Below are 21,068 nucleotides of genomic sequence, written 5' to 3' on the forward strand. Positions count from 1 at the left end.
TAAACATTATTGAGGACCACAAAAAGCTCCTTTATATGGGTTATACCTATCAATATTTACTGTATTAGAAATTAGAACTTCAACAGTTTTAGTATTAACTCATTTAAGATAACAATACACCTATTATACGCTAACATAAATAATCTTTTTATAACATAACTATTTTCCAAAACAAACATATATACATATGAGAAGACATTGTTTTATATTTTTGCATATCTCTCGCTTAATAGAAGACAGCTGGATTCTCATAGCACCTTCTGCATTCAATCTATTACATTATCACATTGATACATAGCCTCTGGAAAACTCCACTGTACATTCATGAGAAAAGGAGTATGGAAAAGGCAAATAACTGAGTATTATAAAAACTGTTTTGAAAAAAAAAAAAAAAAAAACTGTTTTGATCTAGTGGTGGATCCTTGAAAGTCACACTTTGAGAACCATTAGAGGGAAAACTTGATTTTTGGACAAGGTTTATGCTTCAAGATTCGTCTATACCAGCATGAGAGAGGGCAGAGAGAAGGAGTAAAAGGAATACCACAGAGACAGCGTTTCTGTTTTCCCTTTTTCTCCTATATGTTAACGTGGAGTCTTGCCGTAACCCAAGATGGCAACCGTCAATCTTATTTCAGGCCGTACGATGACGTCACACAGCGCCAGCTCCGCCCTCTCTCCGAGGCTTCAACTACATTTCCCAAGATGCCTTGCCAACCGTGATGCCATTGGTCGGCGCCGACGGAAGTGCATTTGACGGAGCGGAAGTAGAGGATCTCAGAGGCTAGGAAGGTGAAGAAGCGAGGAGCGGCGAAACCGTGAGTAACTCTCTGCGTTTGTCTAGTTGGCGGTGAGCGTCGAGGCCAAGGGACGAACTGTTGGGAAGCGAGGCGTAGCCCCTTCTTAATCCTGGGGCCTTCAATTCTTGCCGTTTCCCAGTAGACTTGGGAGCGGGGCGAAAGAAAACATTGCTGTGGAGGTGAAGTCTCCGTATTAAGATCTTGCTGTGTTAAGTTTTCTTGGGAAGAGCTGGGTGAATTCGGGCTCTTGTCTTGACACAAGGGTCCTTGGCTTGATTTTGCTGCGACCAGAAGAGTGGGGCTGCTGACGGTCTGACTCAGCCTCTACCGCAGTGGCTCTCAGTTAGCTACACATTAGAGTCACCTGGGGGTCTCTTTAAAAATATAGATACCTTAGCCCTACGCCAGACCGAGCAGTGAGAATCTGTGAGGGATAAGATCTGAACAGCAATACTTGCTAACGCGTCCCAAGTGTTCTGTTGTGCAGCCAGGGTTGAGAACCACTCTTTTCGTGCCTGATCCTGACGCCCACAGGGAGCCTGGTTAGGGGCGTCCGCACCGGGCTCGCCTTCAACCTGCGTGCGATCTGGCATAGGATTTGGGTGGATTTGGGTGAAGTTGATGGTCGCTGTTTGGGCAGGGATTGCATTTTGAGCTCCACCAGAAACTTATTCTTGACTTTTCGTGTGGTGCTTCTGGAAAGACAGGCCATAGTTGCTTGTTTACGACTTGGCTGTTCATGCTGAATAAAGATTAGGGCCGCTTCATTTATCTTGCCATCCTTTTAGCTTCTGCCTGTTTTTTTTGCTATCCCAATAAAATTCGAGAAATGGAAAGTGGAAGAGTCATATTACAATCGATCTCTTTTGTTGCTTATAAGAAGTCTGTAAGGGGTATCGAGTTAAAATGATGTTTGGCATTGTTTATGGGCTTATGATGGCATATATGTTATTAATGAAAGGAAGTGAGGGTGTGTTTTGGGCTTTGGTGCAGAAATCCGTTTACACGTGATGGGTAGGATTGTTTTTTAGTATAAGCACCACTACCTGACATGTCTCTTTTCCCAGAGCCAGCTTCGCCTCCCTCACTGAGTTAGCATGGGGGAGAAGTCAGAAAACGGGAGGGTTCCAGAGGATCTGTTCAGTGGTTCCCAAGTGACGGATGCGCGGGAAGCAGAGTGTGCTCGCCCTCCAGTTTCTAGTTCCAAAGATCACCAGTCCCAGAGCGAGCTGCTCAGGGATGCTGCGGCGCATGGCCAGGAGGACCAGGGAGAAGACGAGCGCTTTCACGACTGCAGCGCCTCGTTTGAGGAGGAATCAGGAGTGGACAGGGTGGAGAACAAGCCTGCTGATGATGTGAATTCCTCTGAACTAGATGAAGACTACCTAATAGAACTGGAAAAAGACATGCCAGATGAAGAGAAACAGGTAAACGTTTTATTTATTGTGCACGATCTGCCACAGGAACTGCTTTTTAAAGTGAATGCATGTGGCTGACACTGTTATAGACCGCTTCATTTGTGGTAAAGAGTAACTTGCCTTTCTGTGTCCGTGTTGCTTTAGTAGTGATGGATCTGAGATAAATCGGTAGCATGACAGGGAAGCATTGAGTGTCTCTGCTTAGCAAAGAAATTTGTTTTTTTCTGAGTTCGTATGTGCATCTTGTAATTATTTTCTAATGTGTGTATACATTATAGCTTCTTTTATGACTTTACCTATGGTTGGCTGATGAAATTCTCGTAATGGACATTTTTTAGTCAGACTTTAGAGTCATGGAATGCTGCCTGTTTATGTTAATCCTTTGTTAGCAAAGAATGCCTGACTATCCTGGTGGTGGTTTGGTTACAGAAGTCAATAACTAGCGCCTGTATCATTTACACAGCATTCTCAAGGAACAGAATTGGATGTGATAGTAGCTGTAACTTATTGAGTATCTATAATATGCCAGCCACTGAGCTTAAAATGTTACTTGTGTTTTCATTGAATCTTTACAACATGCCTTATAAGACATGCACTGTTAGCATTCACCATAAGAGAACAGATCTCTAGTAAAGTAACTTGCCCAGTATCACACATCTGAAAAATAGCAGAACCGATTCTCAAACCCAGATCTGTTTGATTCCAAAACCAAAGAAAGTATAATGTAGAATTTAAGAACAAAAACAGCTGTCTTCCTACAAAGCACATAACACAATGTATACCCTCCTGCTTCTTGGCCTCTGGGCCACCACCTTACCTGGGCCAGTCTTCATTTTTGGACACAAGTCTTGGTGTCCTCCACATATCCTTCCTTCCGATCTCATAAGCAAGGTCGACTGAAGTTACCATAATAACTGAGCTTGTCTGCAAAGAACTTGAATGAGATTTTTGCTTAGCCTCTGAAGAGCTCACTCGCCGAACAGGTTGTGATAGATTGGTAATGGCCTGAAATAATAAATGTGCAGTGACAGAGGAGTGGGGAGGTGGCATGAGATGGCGAGGAACACCTTTGTCTCTCCCCTGCGGCACTTTTCATTATTCAATCTGTTGCTTTTAACATGCCTGGGTTAGCTTTTGTGCTAGTGCGTGCTGCCTGGAGAGGAGGATGAAGGGCAGAAATGAGCCCAGTTCATAAACTACTTCAGCAGAAATGGCTCAGAAAATTAAATCAGGTGCTGTTCGATAATGTTAGGGAAATGATTTTCCAGAAAGTGAGTTTATACGTATTTAAAATTATTTTTATTGCCTATAAATGTAATATTCTAAGCAGCATTATACTTTTTAAACTTTTTCCTGCCTTTTAAAAATTGAGATATAATTTACATATAGTGAAACTCTTTAAGTTCTATTGTGTACAAGTCAGTGAGATTTGACAGCTGTATGTGCCTGTGTAACTCACACCTGTATCAAGAAAACATTTCCATCATGCCAGAACCTCCTTTCATGCGCGTCACCATTCATTCCTTCTTCCCAGGGAACCAGTCTTCTGATTCCTATCCCACAGGTTGGTTTTTCCTGTTCCAGACTTCCATATAAATATAATCACTTTTAAAATACAAGTATTTTCTATATCAAACCATATGTTTTCATAGCTTAATTTGAAAACTTAGGGGGGCAGCTGGTTAGCTCAGTTGGTTAGAGCGCGGTGCTCTTTACAAGGTTGCAGGGTCAATCCCCACATGAGCCACTGTGAGCTGCGCCTTCCACAGTTATATTGAAACAACTGCTTGACTTGGAGCTGATGGGTCCTGGAAAAACACACTTAAATAAAGTTTAAAAAGAAAATTTATAACAATATCTCAGAAATAGCATGCTACAGTGGTAGCCTTTGTTAGATTAGAAATGTAAACCATTAACTCCACTGTGAGGAAACAGCCTATGAGTGTGTAGACTGCCTTTAGCTAACTGTGGTACTATTCTGTTAGCCATTTGTTTGCTGTTTTGGTAAATATCTGTGTCAAATTATTAGGAAACCAGCAAAACAGATGAAGAAATGTCTCTTTGTTGCACATAGGGTTTGGTGTTATAAGGTCTTTGGGAACAGAATATCTTTAAACTTGATTCTTTTAAAATAGACAAAGTTCAGATAATTCAACAACAAAAAAAAGCCCCACAAATAGCCAAAAAAAAATATGAAAAGACTTCCAGCCTCCCTAATAATTTAAATGCAAATTAAAACATTGTCTCATTTATCTGATCAGAAAATTGATCTAATGTTGACAAGAACACATATCGGAACTCATGTTGGGAGTTTGCATTGCTGCATCATTTCTATAGGATACAGGTATCAAGTTTTTACATGAATTTTTCTTTAGACCAGGGCTATCAATAGAACCTGCAATGATAGGAATGTTCTATGTCTACACTGTTCGATACGGTAGCCACTGGCCATTGGCTCCACACGTAACAGTCATCTGGCTGTTGAGCACTTGGAATGTGGCTAGTATAGCTGAGGAACAGAATTTTTAAATTTCAAGTTTTAGTTAATTTAAATAGTCACATGAGGCTAGTGAGTACCATATTGAAAGGTATGGCTTTAAACCTCTGACTCTCTTCTACAATGTTTCCCCAAAAATAAGACCTAGCCGGACAATCAGCTCTAATGCATCTTTTGAAGCAAAAATTAACATAAGAAGACCCGTTCTTATTTTACTATAAGACCCGGTCTTATATAATATAACATAACATAATATAATACCAGGGATAATATAACATAATACCAGGTCTTATATTAATTTTTGCTCCAAAAGACATTAGAGCTGATTGTCCAGCTAGGTCTTATTTTCGGGGAAACACAGTAGTCATTTATATTAAGAAAGTTATGAGATGTGCATAGATATATATATAGATAAATATATATGTGTGTATATAAATATATAAATATTTTTGTATATTTATAAAAATATATAAAATATATGAAATATTTTATATATATAAAATAAAAAATATATATAAATATATATAAAAATATATGTGTATGTATATGTACACATATATACATGTACATACATGAAGATGTCTTGCAGCATCATTCATAATTTTGGAAATGATATTGAACATTTCTGGCATATTTTTGCAATAATGTACAATGCAGTCATTAAAAACAGATAAATCTTAGCCTTGATATGGAAAAATGCCTGTAATGTAACAGTTAAGCAAATTTGATAATATGATTTGTAATAAGAAATATATATTTGTTGTTCGTCCAGTTCCTGGCAAAGAGTTCCTGAAATCTTAGAATTTCCTACATAGTAAGAGGTAAAGCTGTATTTTGTTACTCTTAACAAGTCCCTTTCAATGACACCTGAGTTAATGAGGTGACTTTTGGAAAGCTCCTAAGATGAGGTCTGGTTGTCAGTGTTTGGAGCTTTCGGTCTCACCCCACCGTCCCACCTCTAGGAAGGGGAAAAGGCTGGAGGTTGAGTTAATCACTAAAGGCCAGTGATTTAATCAATCATGCTTACATGATGAAGCCTCCATAAAAACCCAAAAGGATGTGGTTCAGAGAGCTTCCGAGTTGGTGAACAAGTGAAGGTGTTAGGAAGGTGACACATCCAGAGGCATGGAAGCGCTGTGTCCCTTCCCAAATACCTTGCCCTATGCTTCTCTTCCATCTGGCTGTTCCTGAGTTATATCCTTTATAATAAACTGGTAATCTAGTAAGTAAACTGTTTTCCTGAGTTCTGTGAGCCGCTCCAGCAAATTAAGTGAACCTGACAAGGAGGTCATGGGGACTTCCAATTTATAGCCAGTGAGTCAAAAGCAGAGGTGACAGCCAGAGCTGGACTTAGAGTTGGCATCTGAAGTAGAGGTAGGGTGCGGCCGGTCATGTGGGACTGACCCCTGACCCTATGGGATCTGATGCCATCTCCAGGCTGATAGTGGCAGAACTGAGGTACATTGTAGGACACCAGCCGGTGTCTTCTGTGGGGCTGGAGGTACTTGGTATGGAGAAACTCCGACATCCGGGCACAGAAGTGATCAGGGTGAGTGTTGAGAGTAGAGGAGACACACATGAGGTGTTAGATTATAGAACAAGTCAGTGATGATTCATTTTACATTGAAAACTTAAAACGTGAAAATATGTTTATGCATAGAAGTTTTGAAGGTGATACACCAAATTATGAAAGTGAGCAGCTTTGAGGAGTGTGATTAGTGGGGAATTTTCATTTATATTTAGTACAATTTTGTAATAGTTGCTATTTTTGTAGCAAGCATGTGTTACATTTATAATCAACAAAAAAGCTATTCCATTTTGAGAATATAAATAAATAAAAACTTCGTTCTTTACAACTAGGGTGGACTTTTCACCAAAAAAAAAAAAAAGCAGGAGGATTTGGGAAAGAAGTGCTATCATAGGACCTCTGTATTACGCAATGTTTCTCTTCTGGCAGAATCGAGTATCAACAGCTGAAGGCTGTTATTAGGGCTGACTTGACTTGCGCTGAGGCTGAGAAGGTAATCCAGGCTCAAGTGGAGTGCCAGTTCTCAGCAGAATTCAGAAATCAAGAATAATGGGGGAAGAGGGTAGTTAAGATTTGGTAAAAAACAGGCAAAACTTCTTAAGGAAAGCAGTGTGTGTGGGGCTGGGTCTATTTCTGCAGCAAATCTTAACTATTTGTGAAAACTTACGTGGACGTGACTCACCAGATGAATGGGAGTTTAGCTGACATTGGAGGTGACTAGATCTGCAGAGCAAACGTGTTGTTCTCAAAGGCGTGGCTGAGGTGAAGGACAGAGCTGGTAGGAGACGAGAATGCCTGCTCTGATGATATGATGCAAAGATGCTTAGTATTGGGACTATGGAATGTACTGCATTGTAGTGGTTTCGATCTTGTATAATAAGAATCACCTTACAAGCATGGGGTACTTGTCACAAGGGAGTTCCTAGGCCTCATGTATAAGTACCCCGGGGAATTCTTTTGCGCACACTGAAGTTTGAAGACCCCTGTCATGCGTCCTTGTACATGGTCTTCATTAAATAGTTTACAGATACAGAGATTTTATCTCATTCATTTATTCAAGGAATATTTGCAATTCTTCTACATGTCAGGCATTGTTTGGGGCCCTTAGGGATACCATGGTGAACAAAACAGAGGGTTTCTTTTCTCTCGTAGGTATATTCTAGTTGGGAGGTATAAAAATAATAAGATGAAATGATGAAGGGGTGGCGGTTGGAAAGATGGGGAGGAATACTCTAGATTGGCCGGTTAGGAAAGGCCTCTCTGGAGAGGTGGCATTTTCAGCAAATGGTTGGAAGGGAAAAGGAGTCAAATGTGTGATGCTCTGAGAGGGAAATGGGCAGTTCTTGTAAAGCCTCGAAGGTAGCTACAGGCTTGGTGGATTCCTGGCGTGCAGGGGATGGGAGGGCCAGAGTGGAGCGCAGTGATTCAGGAAAAGTGTGGGTGATGGAGAGAGAGCCTGACTGTGGGACACGTGGGGAGCCATGCTAAGGAATTAGACGTTTATTCCAAGTGCAGTAGGAACTAGGTGGGTACTTTTAAGCCAGAGCAGAGACGGACGTTACTTATGTTTTATTAAGAGTCTTCTGGTGGTTGTGCAGAGAATAAAGGATGTGGGGAGGGGAAAGGGCACAAGTAGAACATGGAGACCGTTTAGGGCCTGATGCAGGAGCCTGGGCAAGATGACAGTAGCGTGAACTGTGGATCAAGTGAAGGAAGTGAAAGATTTAGGGCACATTTTGAGGCAGAGTTGACAAGACTGGTGGATTCATTTGGGGGGGCTGGAGTGCGAAGTTAGCGTGACTCCTTGGCTTCAGCTCCTGAGTGGCTGGTGACGCCCTTTCAGATAACAGAGGAGAGAGAGGGGCTTGGAGCTCCTCAGGGCTCTGGGACTGAATTCTTGCCTGCGAATGAAAAAGATGGGTTTTTTGTTTAATCTATGAACCAAAATGCGTATTTCGTGTTTTAATGGGTTTGCTCCCTGATGCCCGTTATTTACACACGGTATTTATTTACACATGGTCGATACACACATAGAACCATTTGAGTAAGGGATACAAGTCTGCTTGGTGAACATGGACTCAGCCATGGTTTCTGGGATGTTAAAACATCTTCCTTACGCTCTGAAAAAGTGAAGGATTGTTCTTGAAGGCTGTTTTATCTTTAACCATAACCAGGAAGCATTACTGAAGTGCTGGTTTAGAACAGAAGTTTCTATCAGTCCTTTTACTCTTATTTTTCCTAAATCCCACGTTACTTAATCCTTTCAATTTCCATGTTTCTGCTACCTCATTGCATTATTTTTATAATCTTATCAATGTTGTAAGAGTGGGCATGTTTCTAGGAAACATTCTCTTGATTGCTTCTAGAAAGTTTTCATTCACTTTTCTATAGTGGTCCACATGTTTTGTTAGCCTCGTAAGGAGATCCTTTCTGATTTGTTGTTTCCCTTGTATTTCATTTCTAATGGGCATCGTTTTGAACTAAGGTTGTCATATTTATTAATTTCTTAGAGTTCACCAGTATTGGGTTCAATGAATGCTATTGACAAGTAATTAAATGAAATCCTAGAATTTAAGAATTGGAAGGGACCTTGTATTTCTGATCCTGAGTTTAAACAAGGGAAATTAAGGGTTATTTACTCCAAAACATTTGGAAGTTAGTAGGCTACCGTTAGATGATCTGCTTTAACAAGCACCCCCAGGTCGATTTGATATTGGTAGAACTGTGGCCACACTTGGAAGACGAAAGCCAGATTGACACAGATAACTAAGCGTCCAGATGATGTATCGACCTACCCGTGTATTGACTACAACCAGTATCCGAAGAAGAGTTTACTAATAGGATGGTTTCCTCTGCGCTTACGGTCTAAAAAAGACTAATAAGGATATTTGTTTCTATTAAATTGAATTTTAAGAAAAAGAATTTTCTGAGTGAAGAAATGAGGAAATACTTCCAAGAATAATTCCTCATAGATCCCGTTATCTTTCCTCAGAAGGATAAGACTTAATGAGAATCAGATTCCAACTACAGCTTAAATCCAGGGATCCTCCCTCTGGACTCCCTAGGAGGCTTCTAAAAGTGACTTGTGGAAAGAACAGACGTGTCTGTATGTGTAAAGCAAATTACATCTGATTTCAAAGAAAGCAAAACTGAAGCTTTGTTTATTTTGTAATGGTAAGGGATTCCCTTCCGACTGGTGTCCCTCACCCGTTCAGTGTGTAGTTTTCACATCCCACCTACATAGCACTTAAGCAGAAAGTTTTGTAGAATGCCTCCATTTTCCAGCAAGTATGTACCTTTTTTTTTTACCCAAATGTGATTGATCTCTGGGTACTATGCTTGACTTAAGTTTATGCTGTTTTATTTTGTAGCAATTACTTTATAAAGCTGCAGGGGGAGGCAGAGAGCTGCAGATAGATTTACAGTATGGAAATTAACTTGCTGATGTGAACCTCTGGCTTTCTCCCTGTCTATTACACACAGGCTCACTGCAGGATGATTTAATAGAATATTTTTAAATGTATTTAATGCAAGTTTTTATCATCTAATAATGGTTGAAGGAATATACATTTGTAAGTTCAAGTGTGTCTTTATTGTATCACTCATCTATAATATAGGGACTGTTCCTAGCCAGCGACTGCATTGAGAGGGTCTCTAGTAAAAAGTGGTGGTTTGGCGTGGCCGGTTAGCTCAGTTGGTTGGAGCGTGGTGCTGGTAGCACCAAGGTTGCCGGTTCGATTCCCTCATGGGCCACTGTGAGCTGCGCCCTCCTTTAAAAAAAAAAAGAGTGGTGGTTTTATGATTGATTAGGTTATGCCAAGATTTAAAGTTTTTAGTTGAAGTTCGCTAAGATTTTTGAGTCACAGTTAGAAAGCCATTCCCGACACTGAGATTTAAGAGGAATTCACCTATTTATTTTTTCTAGTATTTGTATGGTTTCTCTTTTTATACTCTGAGCTCCAATCCACCTGGAATTTATTCTTGTGTATGATGTGACATATAGATCTAATTTTATCTTTTTCCAAATAACCAAGTTGTCACAGCACCATTTTTAAAAGTCATCTTTGCCTCAGTGCTCTAGCTAAATTTTAGTATCAACTAAGACCAAGTGTGTATCCTTTTCCAAATGCTCACCTCTACCTAGTCATCAGAATATCACTGAAAACCTAGCTTAGTTTATAGTGGCATCATTTATCAAAACAAGGAACCCCATTTAGACTCAGATTGGCTCACCATTCAGAGATTCGAGTGGTGACAAAATTTAACTGGAGAATTGGTTAGTTTAAAAAATAGAGAAACGTGCTATTGAATGGTTTTCTGCAGTATATTTCAAAGTTCTTTCGTCTTTAAGAAAAAGCAGTTCTCCATGTTATATGAAATTCTTTTACCTTGTGATCCAAGAAAATCATTCCCTGGAAAATAAATGACCTTTTCTTTAGGACTGTGGAAGCATGTAACTCTGTGCTTACCTTTTTACAGCAATTTTTATGCCTTATGCAGTTATTTCTTCCTGCAAACAATTTTATTTCTATACCTGGGGAAGACAATATAGTCTTGTAGTTAAGAACATGAAAGATTGCACCGATCTGTCCTCACTCCATCATTTAACTTGTGTGAAGTGGGATAATAATAGTACCTATCTCGAAAGCTCTTATAAGGATTAAGTGACTAGCACATAAAAGCAACCAGAAGGGGTTAGTTATAGCTATTAAGTCAAAATTCAACATGAGTGTAGACTGCAAAATACTTCGGGGTTTGGTACCTCTAAGTTTTCTTAACAGTCATTTTCCCCAAAGAGGCAAGCATAAGTGGATTTTGCAGTTTTTCAGTAGTATGCTAACCCCAGTCAATTATCCATAAATTATCCTCCAAGTTCATTTATGAAGAACGAATTGAGTGTTCGGCTGGGGCTGTGGGGTTGTGGGTGAGAGAGGGGGCTTATGAATTTGGATGGGCATGTGGGAAGCTTCTGGCAACTTGTTCTTTTCTGAATAATTATGTGGGTGTATAATATTACAACTGTATGTTAAGCTGGGCGTTGCTTTTGTGTCTATTTCTCCATGTGTATTTCTAATTCTATCAATTTCTGCTAGTGGGGTATTGAAATCTCTTACAATGTTGAATTATCTTTTTCTCTTAAATTCAGTCATTTTTTCTCTTTACGTACTTTATAACTGCTGTAAGATACATATACATTTATAACTATTAGATTTTCCTTTTTTATTGACCCCTTCATCATCATGAAATATTCCTTTTTGCCTCTAGTAATATTTATTGTTATAAAGCCTGTTTTGTCTGATATTACCATAGGCACTGCTATAGACTGAATGCTTTTATTCCCGCCACCCCCTAAAAAAAATGTATATGTTGAAAACTGACTCCCGATGTGATGGTATCAGGAGATGGAGCCTTTGGGAAGTGAGTGGGTCAGGAGGGTGGAGCCCACATGATTGGGGTTAGTGCCCTAATAACAGACTGAAAAGCGCTCTCTTGACTATTCTGCCCTGTGAGGTTATAGCGAGAACACCCTTGTGGACCAGGAAGCAGGCCCTCACCAGACACCAAATCTTCCAGCATCTTGATCTGGGACTTCCCAGGCTCCAGAACTGTGAGAAATAAATGTCTGTTGGTTATAAGCCACCTAGTGTGTGGTAATTATGAGATAGCAGCCGGAACTGACTAAGACACAGCTTGCCCCTCTTGTGGTTACTATTTGCATGTTATGTTTTTCCCATCCTTTCACTTTCAGTCTATTTGTGTCTTTGAATCTAAAGTGTGTCATTTAGACAGCATATGACTGGATCTTCTTAAATGCAACCAGGCAGTCTCTGCCATTTGGGTGTTTAGTCCATTGATATTTAATACATTTATTAATATGGTTGAATTTACATCAGCCATTTTTGTCTTCTGCATGTCTCATGTCTTTTTTATTCCTGTTTCTAACTTTCACTGCCTTCTTTTGTGTTAGATAATTAACTGTTTCTTAGCTAAATTTTCTTACTGGGTGCTATATGGATTACATTATGAATTTTACTATAGTCTAGTTTAATACTATGTAATTCCAGTAAAATATAGAAACTTTGCTTCAGTATAACTGCATTTCCTACCCCTTCCTTTGTGCTACCATTATCATATACATTATATCAATATATGTTGTAAACCCAACTATATAGTGTCATAATTACTATCTCATATAATCTTTTTATCATTTAGTGACATTAAAAGAAAAAATAATACATTTATAGAGCCTTTTACGTATTTAGCGTTTCTCATGCTCTTCATTTCTTCATGTAGATTTGTGTTACCATCTGGTATCATTTCCTTTCAGTCCAAAGGACTTCCTTAGCACGTCTTTTTAGGCAGGTTTGGTAGCAACAAATTCTGTCTTTATCTATGAACGCCTTTATTTGTGCTTTCATTTTGTGGCATGGTTTTGCTAAATATCTAATTCTTGGTTGACAGTTTTGTTTTTTCTTTCACCATTTTCAATATGTCATCACACTGCCTCTGGCTTCCATTGTTTCTGGTGAGAAATCAGAAAATAATAGTTTTGTTGTTTCCTATACCTGGTAAGTTTTTTTTTCTTAATGCCTTCAGATTTTCTCTTTGTCTTTCAAGAGTTTGACTCTGGTGTCTCTATATATAGAGACTTAGGTTCACTGAGCTTCTTGGACCTTTAGAGTAACATTTTTAATCAAATTTTAAGTTTTCAGTCATTATTTCTTCAAATATTCTGTCCCTTTCTCTCTCCTCTTCCTCTGGAACTCCCATCACATATATTGTAAGGGCTTTGTTCGTTTTCCCATCTTTTTTCTGCTCTCAGTTCTTTAGATTGGATGTCTATTGCCCTAACTTGACTTATTTCTCATGCCAGTTCAAATCTGCAGTTGAACCCGTCTGTGAGTTTTTCATTCTAGTTATTGAACTTTTTAGCTTTGTTTTTTGTTGCTGTTCTTTTTAAACAATCCTTAACCCTTTATCATGGGTCTTTTTTTTTTTAATCATTGTCATCATGCTCTCAAGTAAATCTTTGAACACAAGTTCCTTTAGTTCTTTGAACATATTTGTAGGTGCTTTCAAGTCTTTGCTAGATCTAATGTCTGTGGCTGCTCAAATGTTTCTATTGACTGCTTTTTCCCCCGGATTATGGGTCAAACTTCCATGTCTTTTGGCATATGTTACAATTTTTTGTTGAAACTGGATATTTTAAGTAATATTGTAGCAACTCTGGATTACGAGGACCACCACCACCACCACCCCACTCCCACCCACCCCCACCCCCCAGCCAGTTAATTTTGTTGTTGCTCTTTTGTCTACTTGTTTGTTTAGTAATTTACCCGGATTTAAGGTGGACAATCCCATATCCCCTGAGGTATGTGGCCACTGATGGCTCTGCTCAGTTGGGTTTTGTCAAGTGTGAGGTCGCTCCTGTTTCTGCACAGCTTAGTGGTCAGCCGTAACTGGTCAGAGATTATGATCAAACACCTCAAACCAGTAAGGCCCCCACCTACCGTCAGGAGATCTGTGTGTACATTTGGAAGTCCATTCCAAGGTCGGGGAGTTTTCAGGTCTGCCTCAGCTGGGCCCTCCTGTGCCTCCGCCGCATGTGCACAGGCCCCCTGACCACGCAGAGTCAAGTCAGTATTTCCTTGGAGTTTTCTGTGATGAGGAGGAGTACAAAGTAAACAGTCTTGTGAAGTGTCTTTGGTTCCCATTGTTATGGAACCAGAATTCTGGAACAGACGTTTCCCTGTGAGGCCTCTCCGGAACGTGTTAAAAGCACTGTAGAGGCCTAGGAAAGGGTTCCTAACCGCCTTAGACCAGAATCGGGACAGACTTGCACCTGATAATACTGCAGAATCTCAGCGCTCATTTATGTGTGAGGCTCCGGGCACTGAGCGCGCTGAGTGAGATTACACCGCGGCAAGTCCGTCCTGGGATTCCAGCAACGCTACCGCAGTGCCTGCCACACACTGGAGAGAGGAGATGTTCCAGCCGCGGACGAAACCCTCGTCTTTGTGCTAGGATCAAGTTATCTCTTGGCACAGTGGGGGGGGGGGGGGATAATGCAGCTTTCCCCCCCCCCCCAAAGTGCTATTTTTGCTGTTTCCAAGGAGATGTTCAGCATGGTATTGATAATTGCATTAATCCTCAATTTACACAATCTGGAAGCAGCAGCTCCTTTCAGTGTTTACAGCCCCATGGATCACAAAGTAATGACTGACCGGCTGAAAAACTAAAATGCCTTCCTTAGAATAATTGGCCTTAGAAATATGTTCTGGAGCCCTTCTCTTTGCCACAGGCTGGCTGCTCAGGTTGGCCCTTAATCATTAATTCCTTCTTGGGCGGACCTTGGATCTAGGCTTTGCCTATGGGGATCTTAATGTTCTAAATTTACTAAAGAATGATTAGAGCACTTGCGCATGTGCGCACACCCACACGCACGCACTCTTACTTCTCAAGAGCCTGATCTGGCCGTCTGAGGGATTCATCTGTGTTCATAGAGCATTCCTGATGACACTGGAGGAGACGTAGAATAAAAAGTGGCTTGAAATTAGAGTTAAAGCAGAGGAGACTGAAATTTCTTAAGGAATGAACAGTAAATAAACTCTGGTAACTTGGTGAGTCGCCCTTCTCTAAAGAATTTTTGTCTTTTTAATACATTAAAGACCTTTAAGACCTGTGATGCATTTATTCATTAGATCATATAATCTTTTAACTTATTAACATGTTACTTTGCATTAATATTTTCTAATGTGAAACCAACTTTTCCTTTCACTGTGTATGTGTTAGAACATCAGACAATGATGCAGTGTGTGTTTGTGTGAATTTAAAATTGAATTCATTCACTGATATTTATAGGGTTTTATTTTTACCTCAATTGAAATTGTTTTATAATTTTTAAACTAAATTTATTGGGGTAACAATGGTTAATAACATTATATAAATTTCAGGTGTACAACATTATAATTCAGCAACTGTATACCCTATTACGTGCTTACCACTCGAAGTCTGGTTTCCTTCCGTTACCATATTTGACCCCCTTTACCCACTTTGCTCTCTCCTCATAACCCCCTTCCCCTCTGGTAACCATCATTCTGTTGTCTGTATTCAACCCTCCCCCTTTCCTATTTGGAGGAATTTTCCTGTGTTGTAATCTTGTTGAGTTGGCAGTACCCCACATCCCTCACTCCATTCTCTGACAGCCAAGGTACGTGACCCTCACTTGGCTCATTGGATGCTTTTGATCAAAACTTTCAGTCTTGATGGGGCAAAGGGAATGGTTAGGATTCATTTGCTACTGTTACAGCCCTGTCTTGGACTGACTCTTCCACTGAAAGACACTTAATGCTTTCTTGCTTCTTGGCTTAACAGAGCTGCCTTGAGTCCTGCCTGTTTCCTAAGCCTATATTTTAGGCCCCCTATTGATTCTGTTAGCCCCCAGTATCTTTCCAGTAAATCTACCTCTTTAAATTATTTTGCCTGAGATAGTCTTCTTGCTTGCATCCCAAAATCCTAGCCAGTGTAGTAGAGAACATTACAATCCAGGCACCTCCCTCCTGGGTCGCACTAGGGAAATGTTACCACATTCTTGCATTTGAGTCCCATCACCACCACCCATTTTATTTTTTCTGTTCTCTCTTAGAATAGCCCTTCTTCAGATACGTTACATCTTAAAATGAATTACGGTCTCAGCTGTACATCTGGTACATAGTAAATACCATAAAAATTGGATTCAGTTTATACTTACCTTTTAGTTTCTTTATTGAGACCCATCAAGTCTCAATAATAATAAGGCATTTGGGAAGCATCCTGGTCTCAACAACATATTTACAAATCTCTGGGGACATAATGTTTTTACTTTGGGTCCTAATCTTAGGAGTACAGTTGTTTAGTCTCCAGGCTTCTCCTGTGCATGAAGTACTCTGCTAACTGTATTTCCTCCCTTTGACATTTCTATTTAGTCAAAAGCTTCAAAATAAAGGAAGAGATTTTTGGAGGTTCTGTTAAAACAAAACACAGCAGAACACTGTCCCAGGGCGGCAGGCAGGCAGCCACTTCCTCAGTTCTGCTCGCGCTGCCCGACCACATTGCTGAGACGTCCAGGGCTGACAACATGTGGCCCGTGTCATCTGTGCTCCGCAGAAGAACATTCCCTTTGCCTTCAATTTTGACGGGTGCTTTGCCATCTGTGTGCATTTCTGAGTTGTTAGAAGAAGCTAAGAAAAGAGATTTATTTATCCGGGTTTCTTCAGTATGCTGACGGCAGAGGCTCGTCCCCCATGAAGCGCTCTGCCCACATACCAGTGTCTCCTTCATGACACAAACCACGTCGTAGCCAAATAAGTATTACTTATTTTACAGAAAAACCCTAGCTCATATGTATTGAGTCTTTATATGCTAGTCACTGTGTTGGGAGCTTTACATACATTATCACAGTAATCCATAAGACTATTAGAGCCTCATTTTTTAGCTGAAGAAATTAAGGTTCAGAAAGATCTAGAACTTGTCCCAGATCATACAATTAATAAGTAGCAGACCCAGAATTTGATTTTACAGTGTTATGCATACCAGTGGGAATGTTTCGGTTTGAGTGAACAGAAATTAAATAATGCCTGAATTAATCATTCCATGTAAAACATAGAAACATAGAAAACTTAGGTTTTGTGTTTTAAACATCAAGAATGTGATTGATGATTAGCCAGATTGTTATGTATTTTTCTCTAAATCTGTTGGAGATTTGGGTAAAAGTGATCCATTTCTCAAAAGTCAAGTCTCTGCCTATTGAATAGCCTAATGTGTCAAGAAAGCCGACCATCTTGTTCACTGATAGTAATACTATGACAACATATGTAATTATCTGGTCTCTTTTAGAAAAGAAGAGAGGAGAGCACTAGACTGAAGGAGGAGGGAAATGAACAGTTTAAGAAGGGAGGTAAGAACTATTTCAGTGCTGATGTCTGGTCGTCGTGACTCCTCATTCCTTTGTAGAGCCTGTGGAGAAACCCCAGAGAACATTTGGAAACAACTAGCAAGCCTGAACTGCTAACAGTGCAGCCTTGTCACCTGGCACCTTGGGATTTTGTTTCTTAACCATGTCCAAATCATTCTCAGCTGACAGTGACCAGTTACCATGTGTCTCTTGGCACAGGCATAATTTTTCTTTTCTGTAACCCACTATCGGTAAATCCAGAAATTAGAAGGAAAAACTCCTCAGCTGTTGCTTTGGAAAACTCTAGCCTGGAATGTTAAAAGGCTCTTTGCTGCATTGCTGTAAAAACAGGGCCCCATTCCTCTCTTTGCAGTAAGGCTATAAAAATTGACCCGATGGTCCCAGCAGAGCCTGCAGAAGAATTTTGCTTATACTTTGGGGGTTTTCGTGGGCCTTCTTCTTTGGATGCCTTAAATAGAGAGATGTTCTTCGTGTCTTTCTGGATTTCCTACATATGCTTAGGAATAAGTCAGGTTCATTCTGATAATTTGGGGGAACTATTTGATCCTATAATAGCCTTCGTCACATATCAGTGTATATGCTTTAGAAATCTAGGAGTAGTAACATTTTCCCCTAGTTACTTTTAGGTTTAAAATTTTTTTTCTTATATCCTAGTTAAGCAATCATCACTTCCTTTTTCCCTAAGAAAACCAGTGGTTCTAATTTTGACAACATATCTCTTTGTATTTTAGTAGTAAACATTTCAATCCTGAAAAAGGTATAAATAGGCAATTTTTCTTTATACCCTGACTATAATTTTGTGTGTGGCAATGCATGTGTACATTTATCACTGTTTTCTCTTTTAAGGTCTTTAGTCAGCTACTGATCTTTACATTGTTGAGTTTAGCTCCATAAAATGTCTCTCCAAACATTTCATGGAAGCAGTTTTAGCCAGGAAATATGTACACAGAATTTTTTTCTTCATCCCAGGCCATTAACCCTGGACTTCAGTCTTTCATCTGTCCACTTTCCAAATCCCCTTTCAAACTCCTTTCTAAATTGGAAAGCCATGCATTCTGAGAGCCTGAGAAATACCCTAATGTCAGGAATAAAATCGTGATAACCTTTGCCCTTTTACCTCATCTTCAGATTATATAGAAGCCGAAAGTTCTTATAGTCAAGCCCTTCAGATGTGCCCATCCTGCTTCCAGAAAGACAGATCTATTCTGTTTTCAAATAGAGCTGCTGCAAGGATGAAACAGGTATGTATCTGTTAGCTTTTTTTTAAAGAAGCGCACGGACTTGCAGTGTTCTCATAGGGCAGCTTCTTGGCACAAACTAGCAGAGGGGCTTCAAGTTGCCGCCTCCCTTTTCCTGCCCATGTATTTCCCTGATATAAAGGGCACAGGGAAGAGATAAAAATATTTTGGAAAACTTGAGTCAGGTCACCGTTAGCCTCCCTCATTAAAGTGGCTGAGTGACCACTTTCATGGAAGGAGGGCTGGCAAAGTTTCCACCAAACTAGGGCCAGTTAATGAAGCAAAGACCCAAGGAGTGTGTGTCCTGGAGTAGCTGTGGTGGCTTATTTTAGGCCTGGAATCCCAAAGGCTCAAAGGGAAACACTGAGTAAAACTCTGGACTTCAAGAAGCTTATCCCTAAGATTCTGATTTTTCTGTTGAAAGTATGGGCGTGGGGAGAAATGTCCAAAAGCTGGGATGAGAGGAGCCCTCAAGTGCAAAATAGGTGTTGGGGAAAGTTCAGAAACATGTTGTGTCTCCGAAGGATTGAGAACCTGGCACAGCAAGGTGAGTGTAGAGTAGAGAAGAGTCAGTTGTATTTGTTTTGTACTGTGTTGGTGTTAAAAGTTAGATTTGTTGATTTGTCTGATTCCTATATAGTAACTTAGTAAATTTTGCTGGATTAAAATGATGAGTTTTGAAAAAACAATACAACCGTTTAACTGTGGCTACTTATATCCAAGGCGCAAAGGGTTGGTTGTTTAACATACCTTTATGCAGCCGCGCAGCAGGCTCCGGGATGGGTGAGTCGGGTTCTTGTTGTTAAGTTTAGATCAGGTATTGACATCACTTTCTCTCTGATGTGGCCTGAAATTCCCTAGTGCCTCTATCAAAGTCACTTTAGATGACCAGGTTTGGGGGAGTGGGGGTGAGGTTGGTGCTTCAGTGGTTGGACATGCAGAAAGGTTTCGGGTTTTCTTGTTTTGTTTTTTAAAAACCCTGATCTTGTATGTTTTATTGGATTCAGGGTCCAAAGTGAAGTATTTTTTTTAGTAATTCATGTGATATGGAAGAAGAAATAATTCTAGCGTACACAAACACATTTTGTATTAGGGGAAAGAAAGCAATTAAGTTTATCTAAATCAATGTTCATTGATATATGCATATTCTACCAGCAATCAGAATTCACACCTAACAGTTTTTGCACTTAGCTTGGAAAATTCTGATCTTTCACTTTTGCTTCTCGGAGACATCTCGCCACATTCTCATACTGGAAACTGTCATTGTGAAATAGAGTCAAGGGCACCTTCAGTGTCAGAGACGATGCAGCATACTCGTCTGGCTCCTGGGATTTGGGATTCTTCGTTTCCATAGTTATTGATGCTGCTAGGGTTGGGCTAGCGTCATCGACTGGTTCTTGAGTTAGGGTGATGTAGGGTCTTGTCTGTCTGTCACGCCTGAGGAGAATGCAAAGGAGAGTTGCTCTGTGACTGTTTCCTTTCCAAAGGATAGGTTTGCTAGTGGGATGGGTCATTTGTTTTGTTCTTTTAAGTTGTACTCTTAATATTTTAAGAAGATTCTAAAAGAATAGACTCGAAAACTTCCAGGATTAATGCACTGAAACAATTTAAGGACAGTATTCTGAATTTTTCAAGGAGGTGATGGGTTAACCGCTTTCAGAAGAATTTCTGAAAGCCACGTTTGCAGGCTCCGCGTCCCTGACTGCGAGTCCCTGGCCCAGCTTCACATTTCATACGTAGAAAGAGAAAAGGCAAACTAGGGTCAGACTTCAATAAGTTATGAAAAGATGGTAAATAAGTTCTGATACTCCCCCCACACACCCCACCCTTTTGGAGACTACCACTCTAAGCTGCAAGCAACACCGGAGTCCCCTGGGGTGTTAGTGGATGATGAGCCTCGGACAAACGATTCTGCAGTAAAATGCCGTAATTCCTTGATCTGTAAGGGCCAGTTATTGCTGAGATGCACTGCAACTTAATAGTAGTTTCTTAGGGGCACAAAGAATACCACCACAGCACATATACACATAAGTTGTAAAGTTTCACTCCTATTTCAGAAACTTTAGAACATGACATTGTCTTATAGACATCTGATGAGTTGGGGAAATACTTAATCTGAAGTCACACAGGTTTCCTCTCTGCAGGACTTCTTGTGTTTATTGTGGGCAAAATACACATGACATGAAATTGACCGTTTTAACCATTTTAAAGCCTACAGTTCAGTGCCACTAAATACATTCATCAGTGATGTGCGGCCCTCACCACCTGGTTCTGGAACTTTTTCACGACCCCAGAAGGACACCCTGTCTCCATTCAGCATTCACTCCCCATCATTTTGGTAGACATTGCTCTAAAGTATTCTGCAAAATATTTAGTATTTGCTACAGTAGCCATTAATGGAAGTGTGGAATATTTATTTGAACTAACACTTCTGTAATGTTGTAGAAAACTTGTAATTTGGGGAAAATACACATTTTAGACCTTGAAGAGTTAAATAGCAGGTTAGTGTTGGAGCTGGAACTAGAATCTAGTTCTTTTGTCACCTAGTGTTCTTTCCACTGTGCCATGCTTCTAGATTCAGCAAATTAGTTAGATCTCTTATTTGATGAATTGTTTTGTATTTTGGTTTCATCAGT

General features: G+C 40.1%; 1 protein-coding gene across 1 annotated transcript in view; it reads left to right on the forward strand.

Annotated features, from left to right (window-relative positions):
• Positions 1-658: 658 nt before the first annotated feature.
• The window catches only part of TTC1 (tetratricopeptide repeat domain 1), a 33,802-nt gene continuing 13,392 nt past the window's right edge, over positions 659-21,068 (forward strand). The window contains exons 1-4 of the mRNA XM_019740594.2: positions 659-815; positions 1,865-2,224; positions 17,116-17,176; positions 18,323-18,435. Of these exons, the coding sequence (XP_019596153.2) occupies positions 1,895-2,224; positions 17,116-17,176; positions 18,323-18,435 (504 nt within the window). The 5' untranslated portion in view covers positions 659-815; positions 1,865-1,894. The remainder of the gene's footprint in view (positions 816-1,864; positions 2,225-17,115; positions 17,177-18,322; positions 18,436-21,068) is intronic.

The sequence above is a fragment of the Rhinolophus sinicus genome, linkage group LG10 (genome assembly GCF_036562045.2).
Source record: "Rhinolophus sinicus isolate RSC01 linkage group LG10, ASM3656204v1, whole genome shotgun sequence".
Classification (NCBI taxonomy): domain Eukaryota; kingdom Metazoa; phylum Chordata; class Mammalia; order Chiroptera; family Rhinolophidae; genus Rhinolophus; species Rhinolophus sinicus.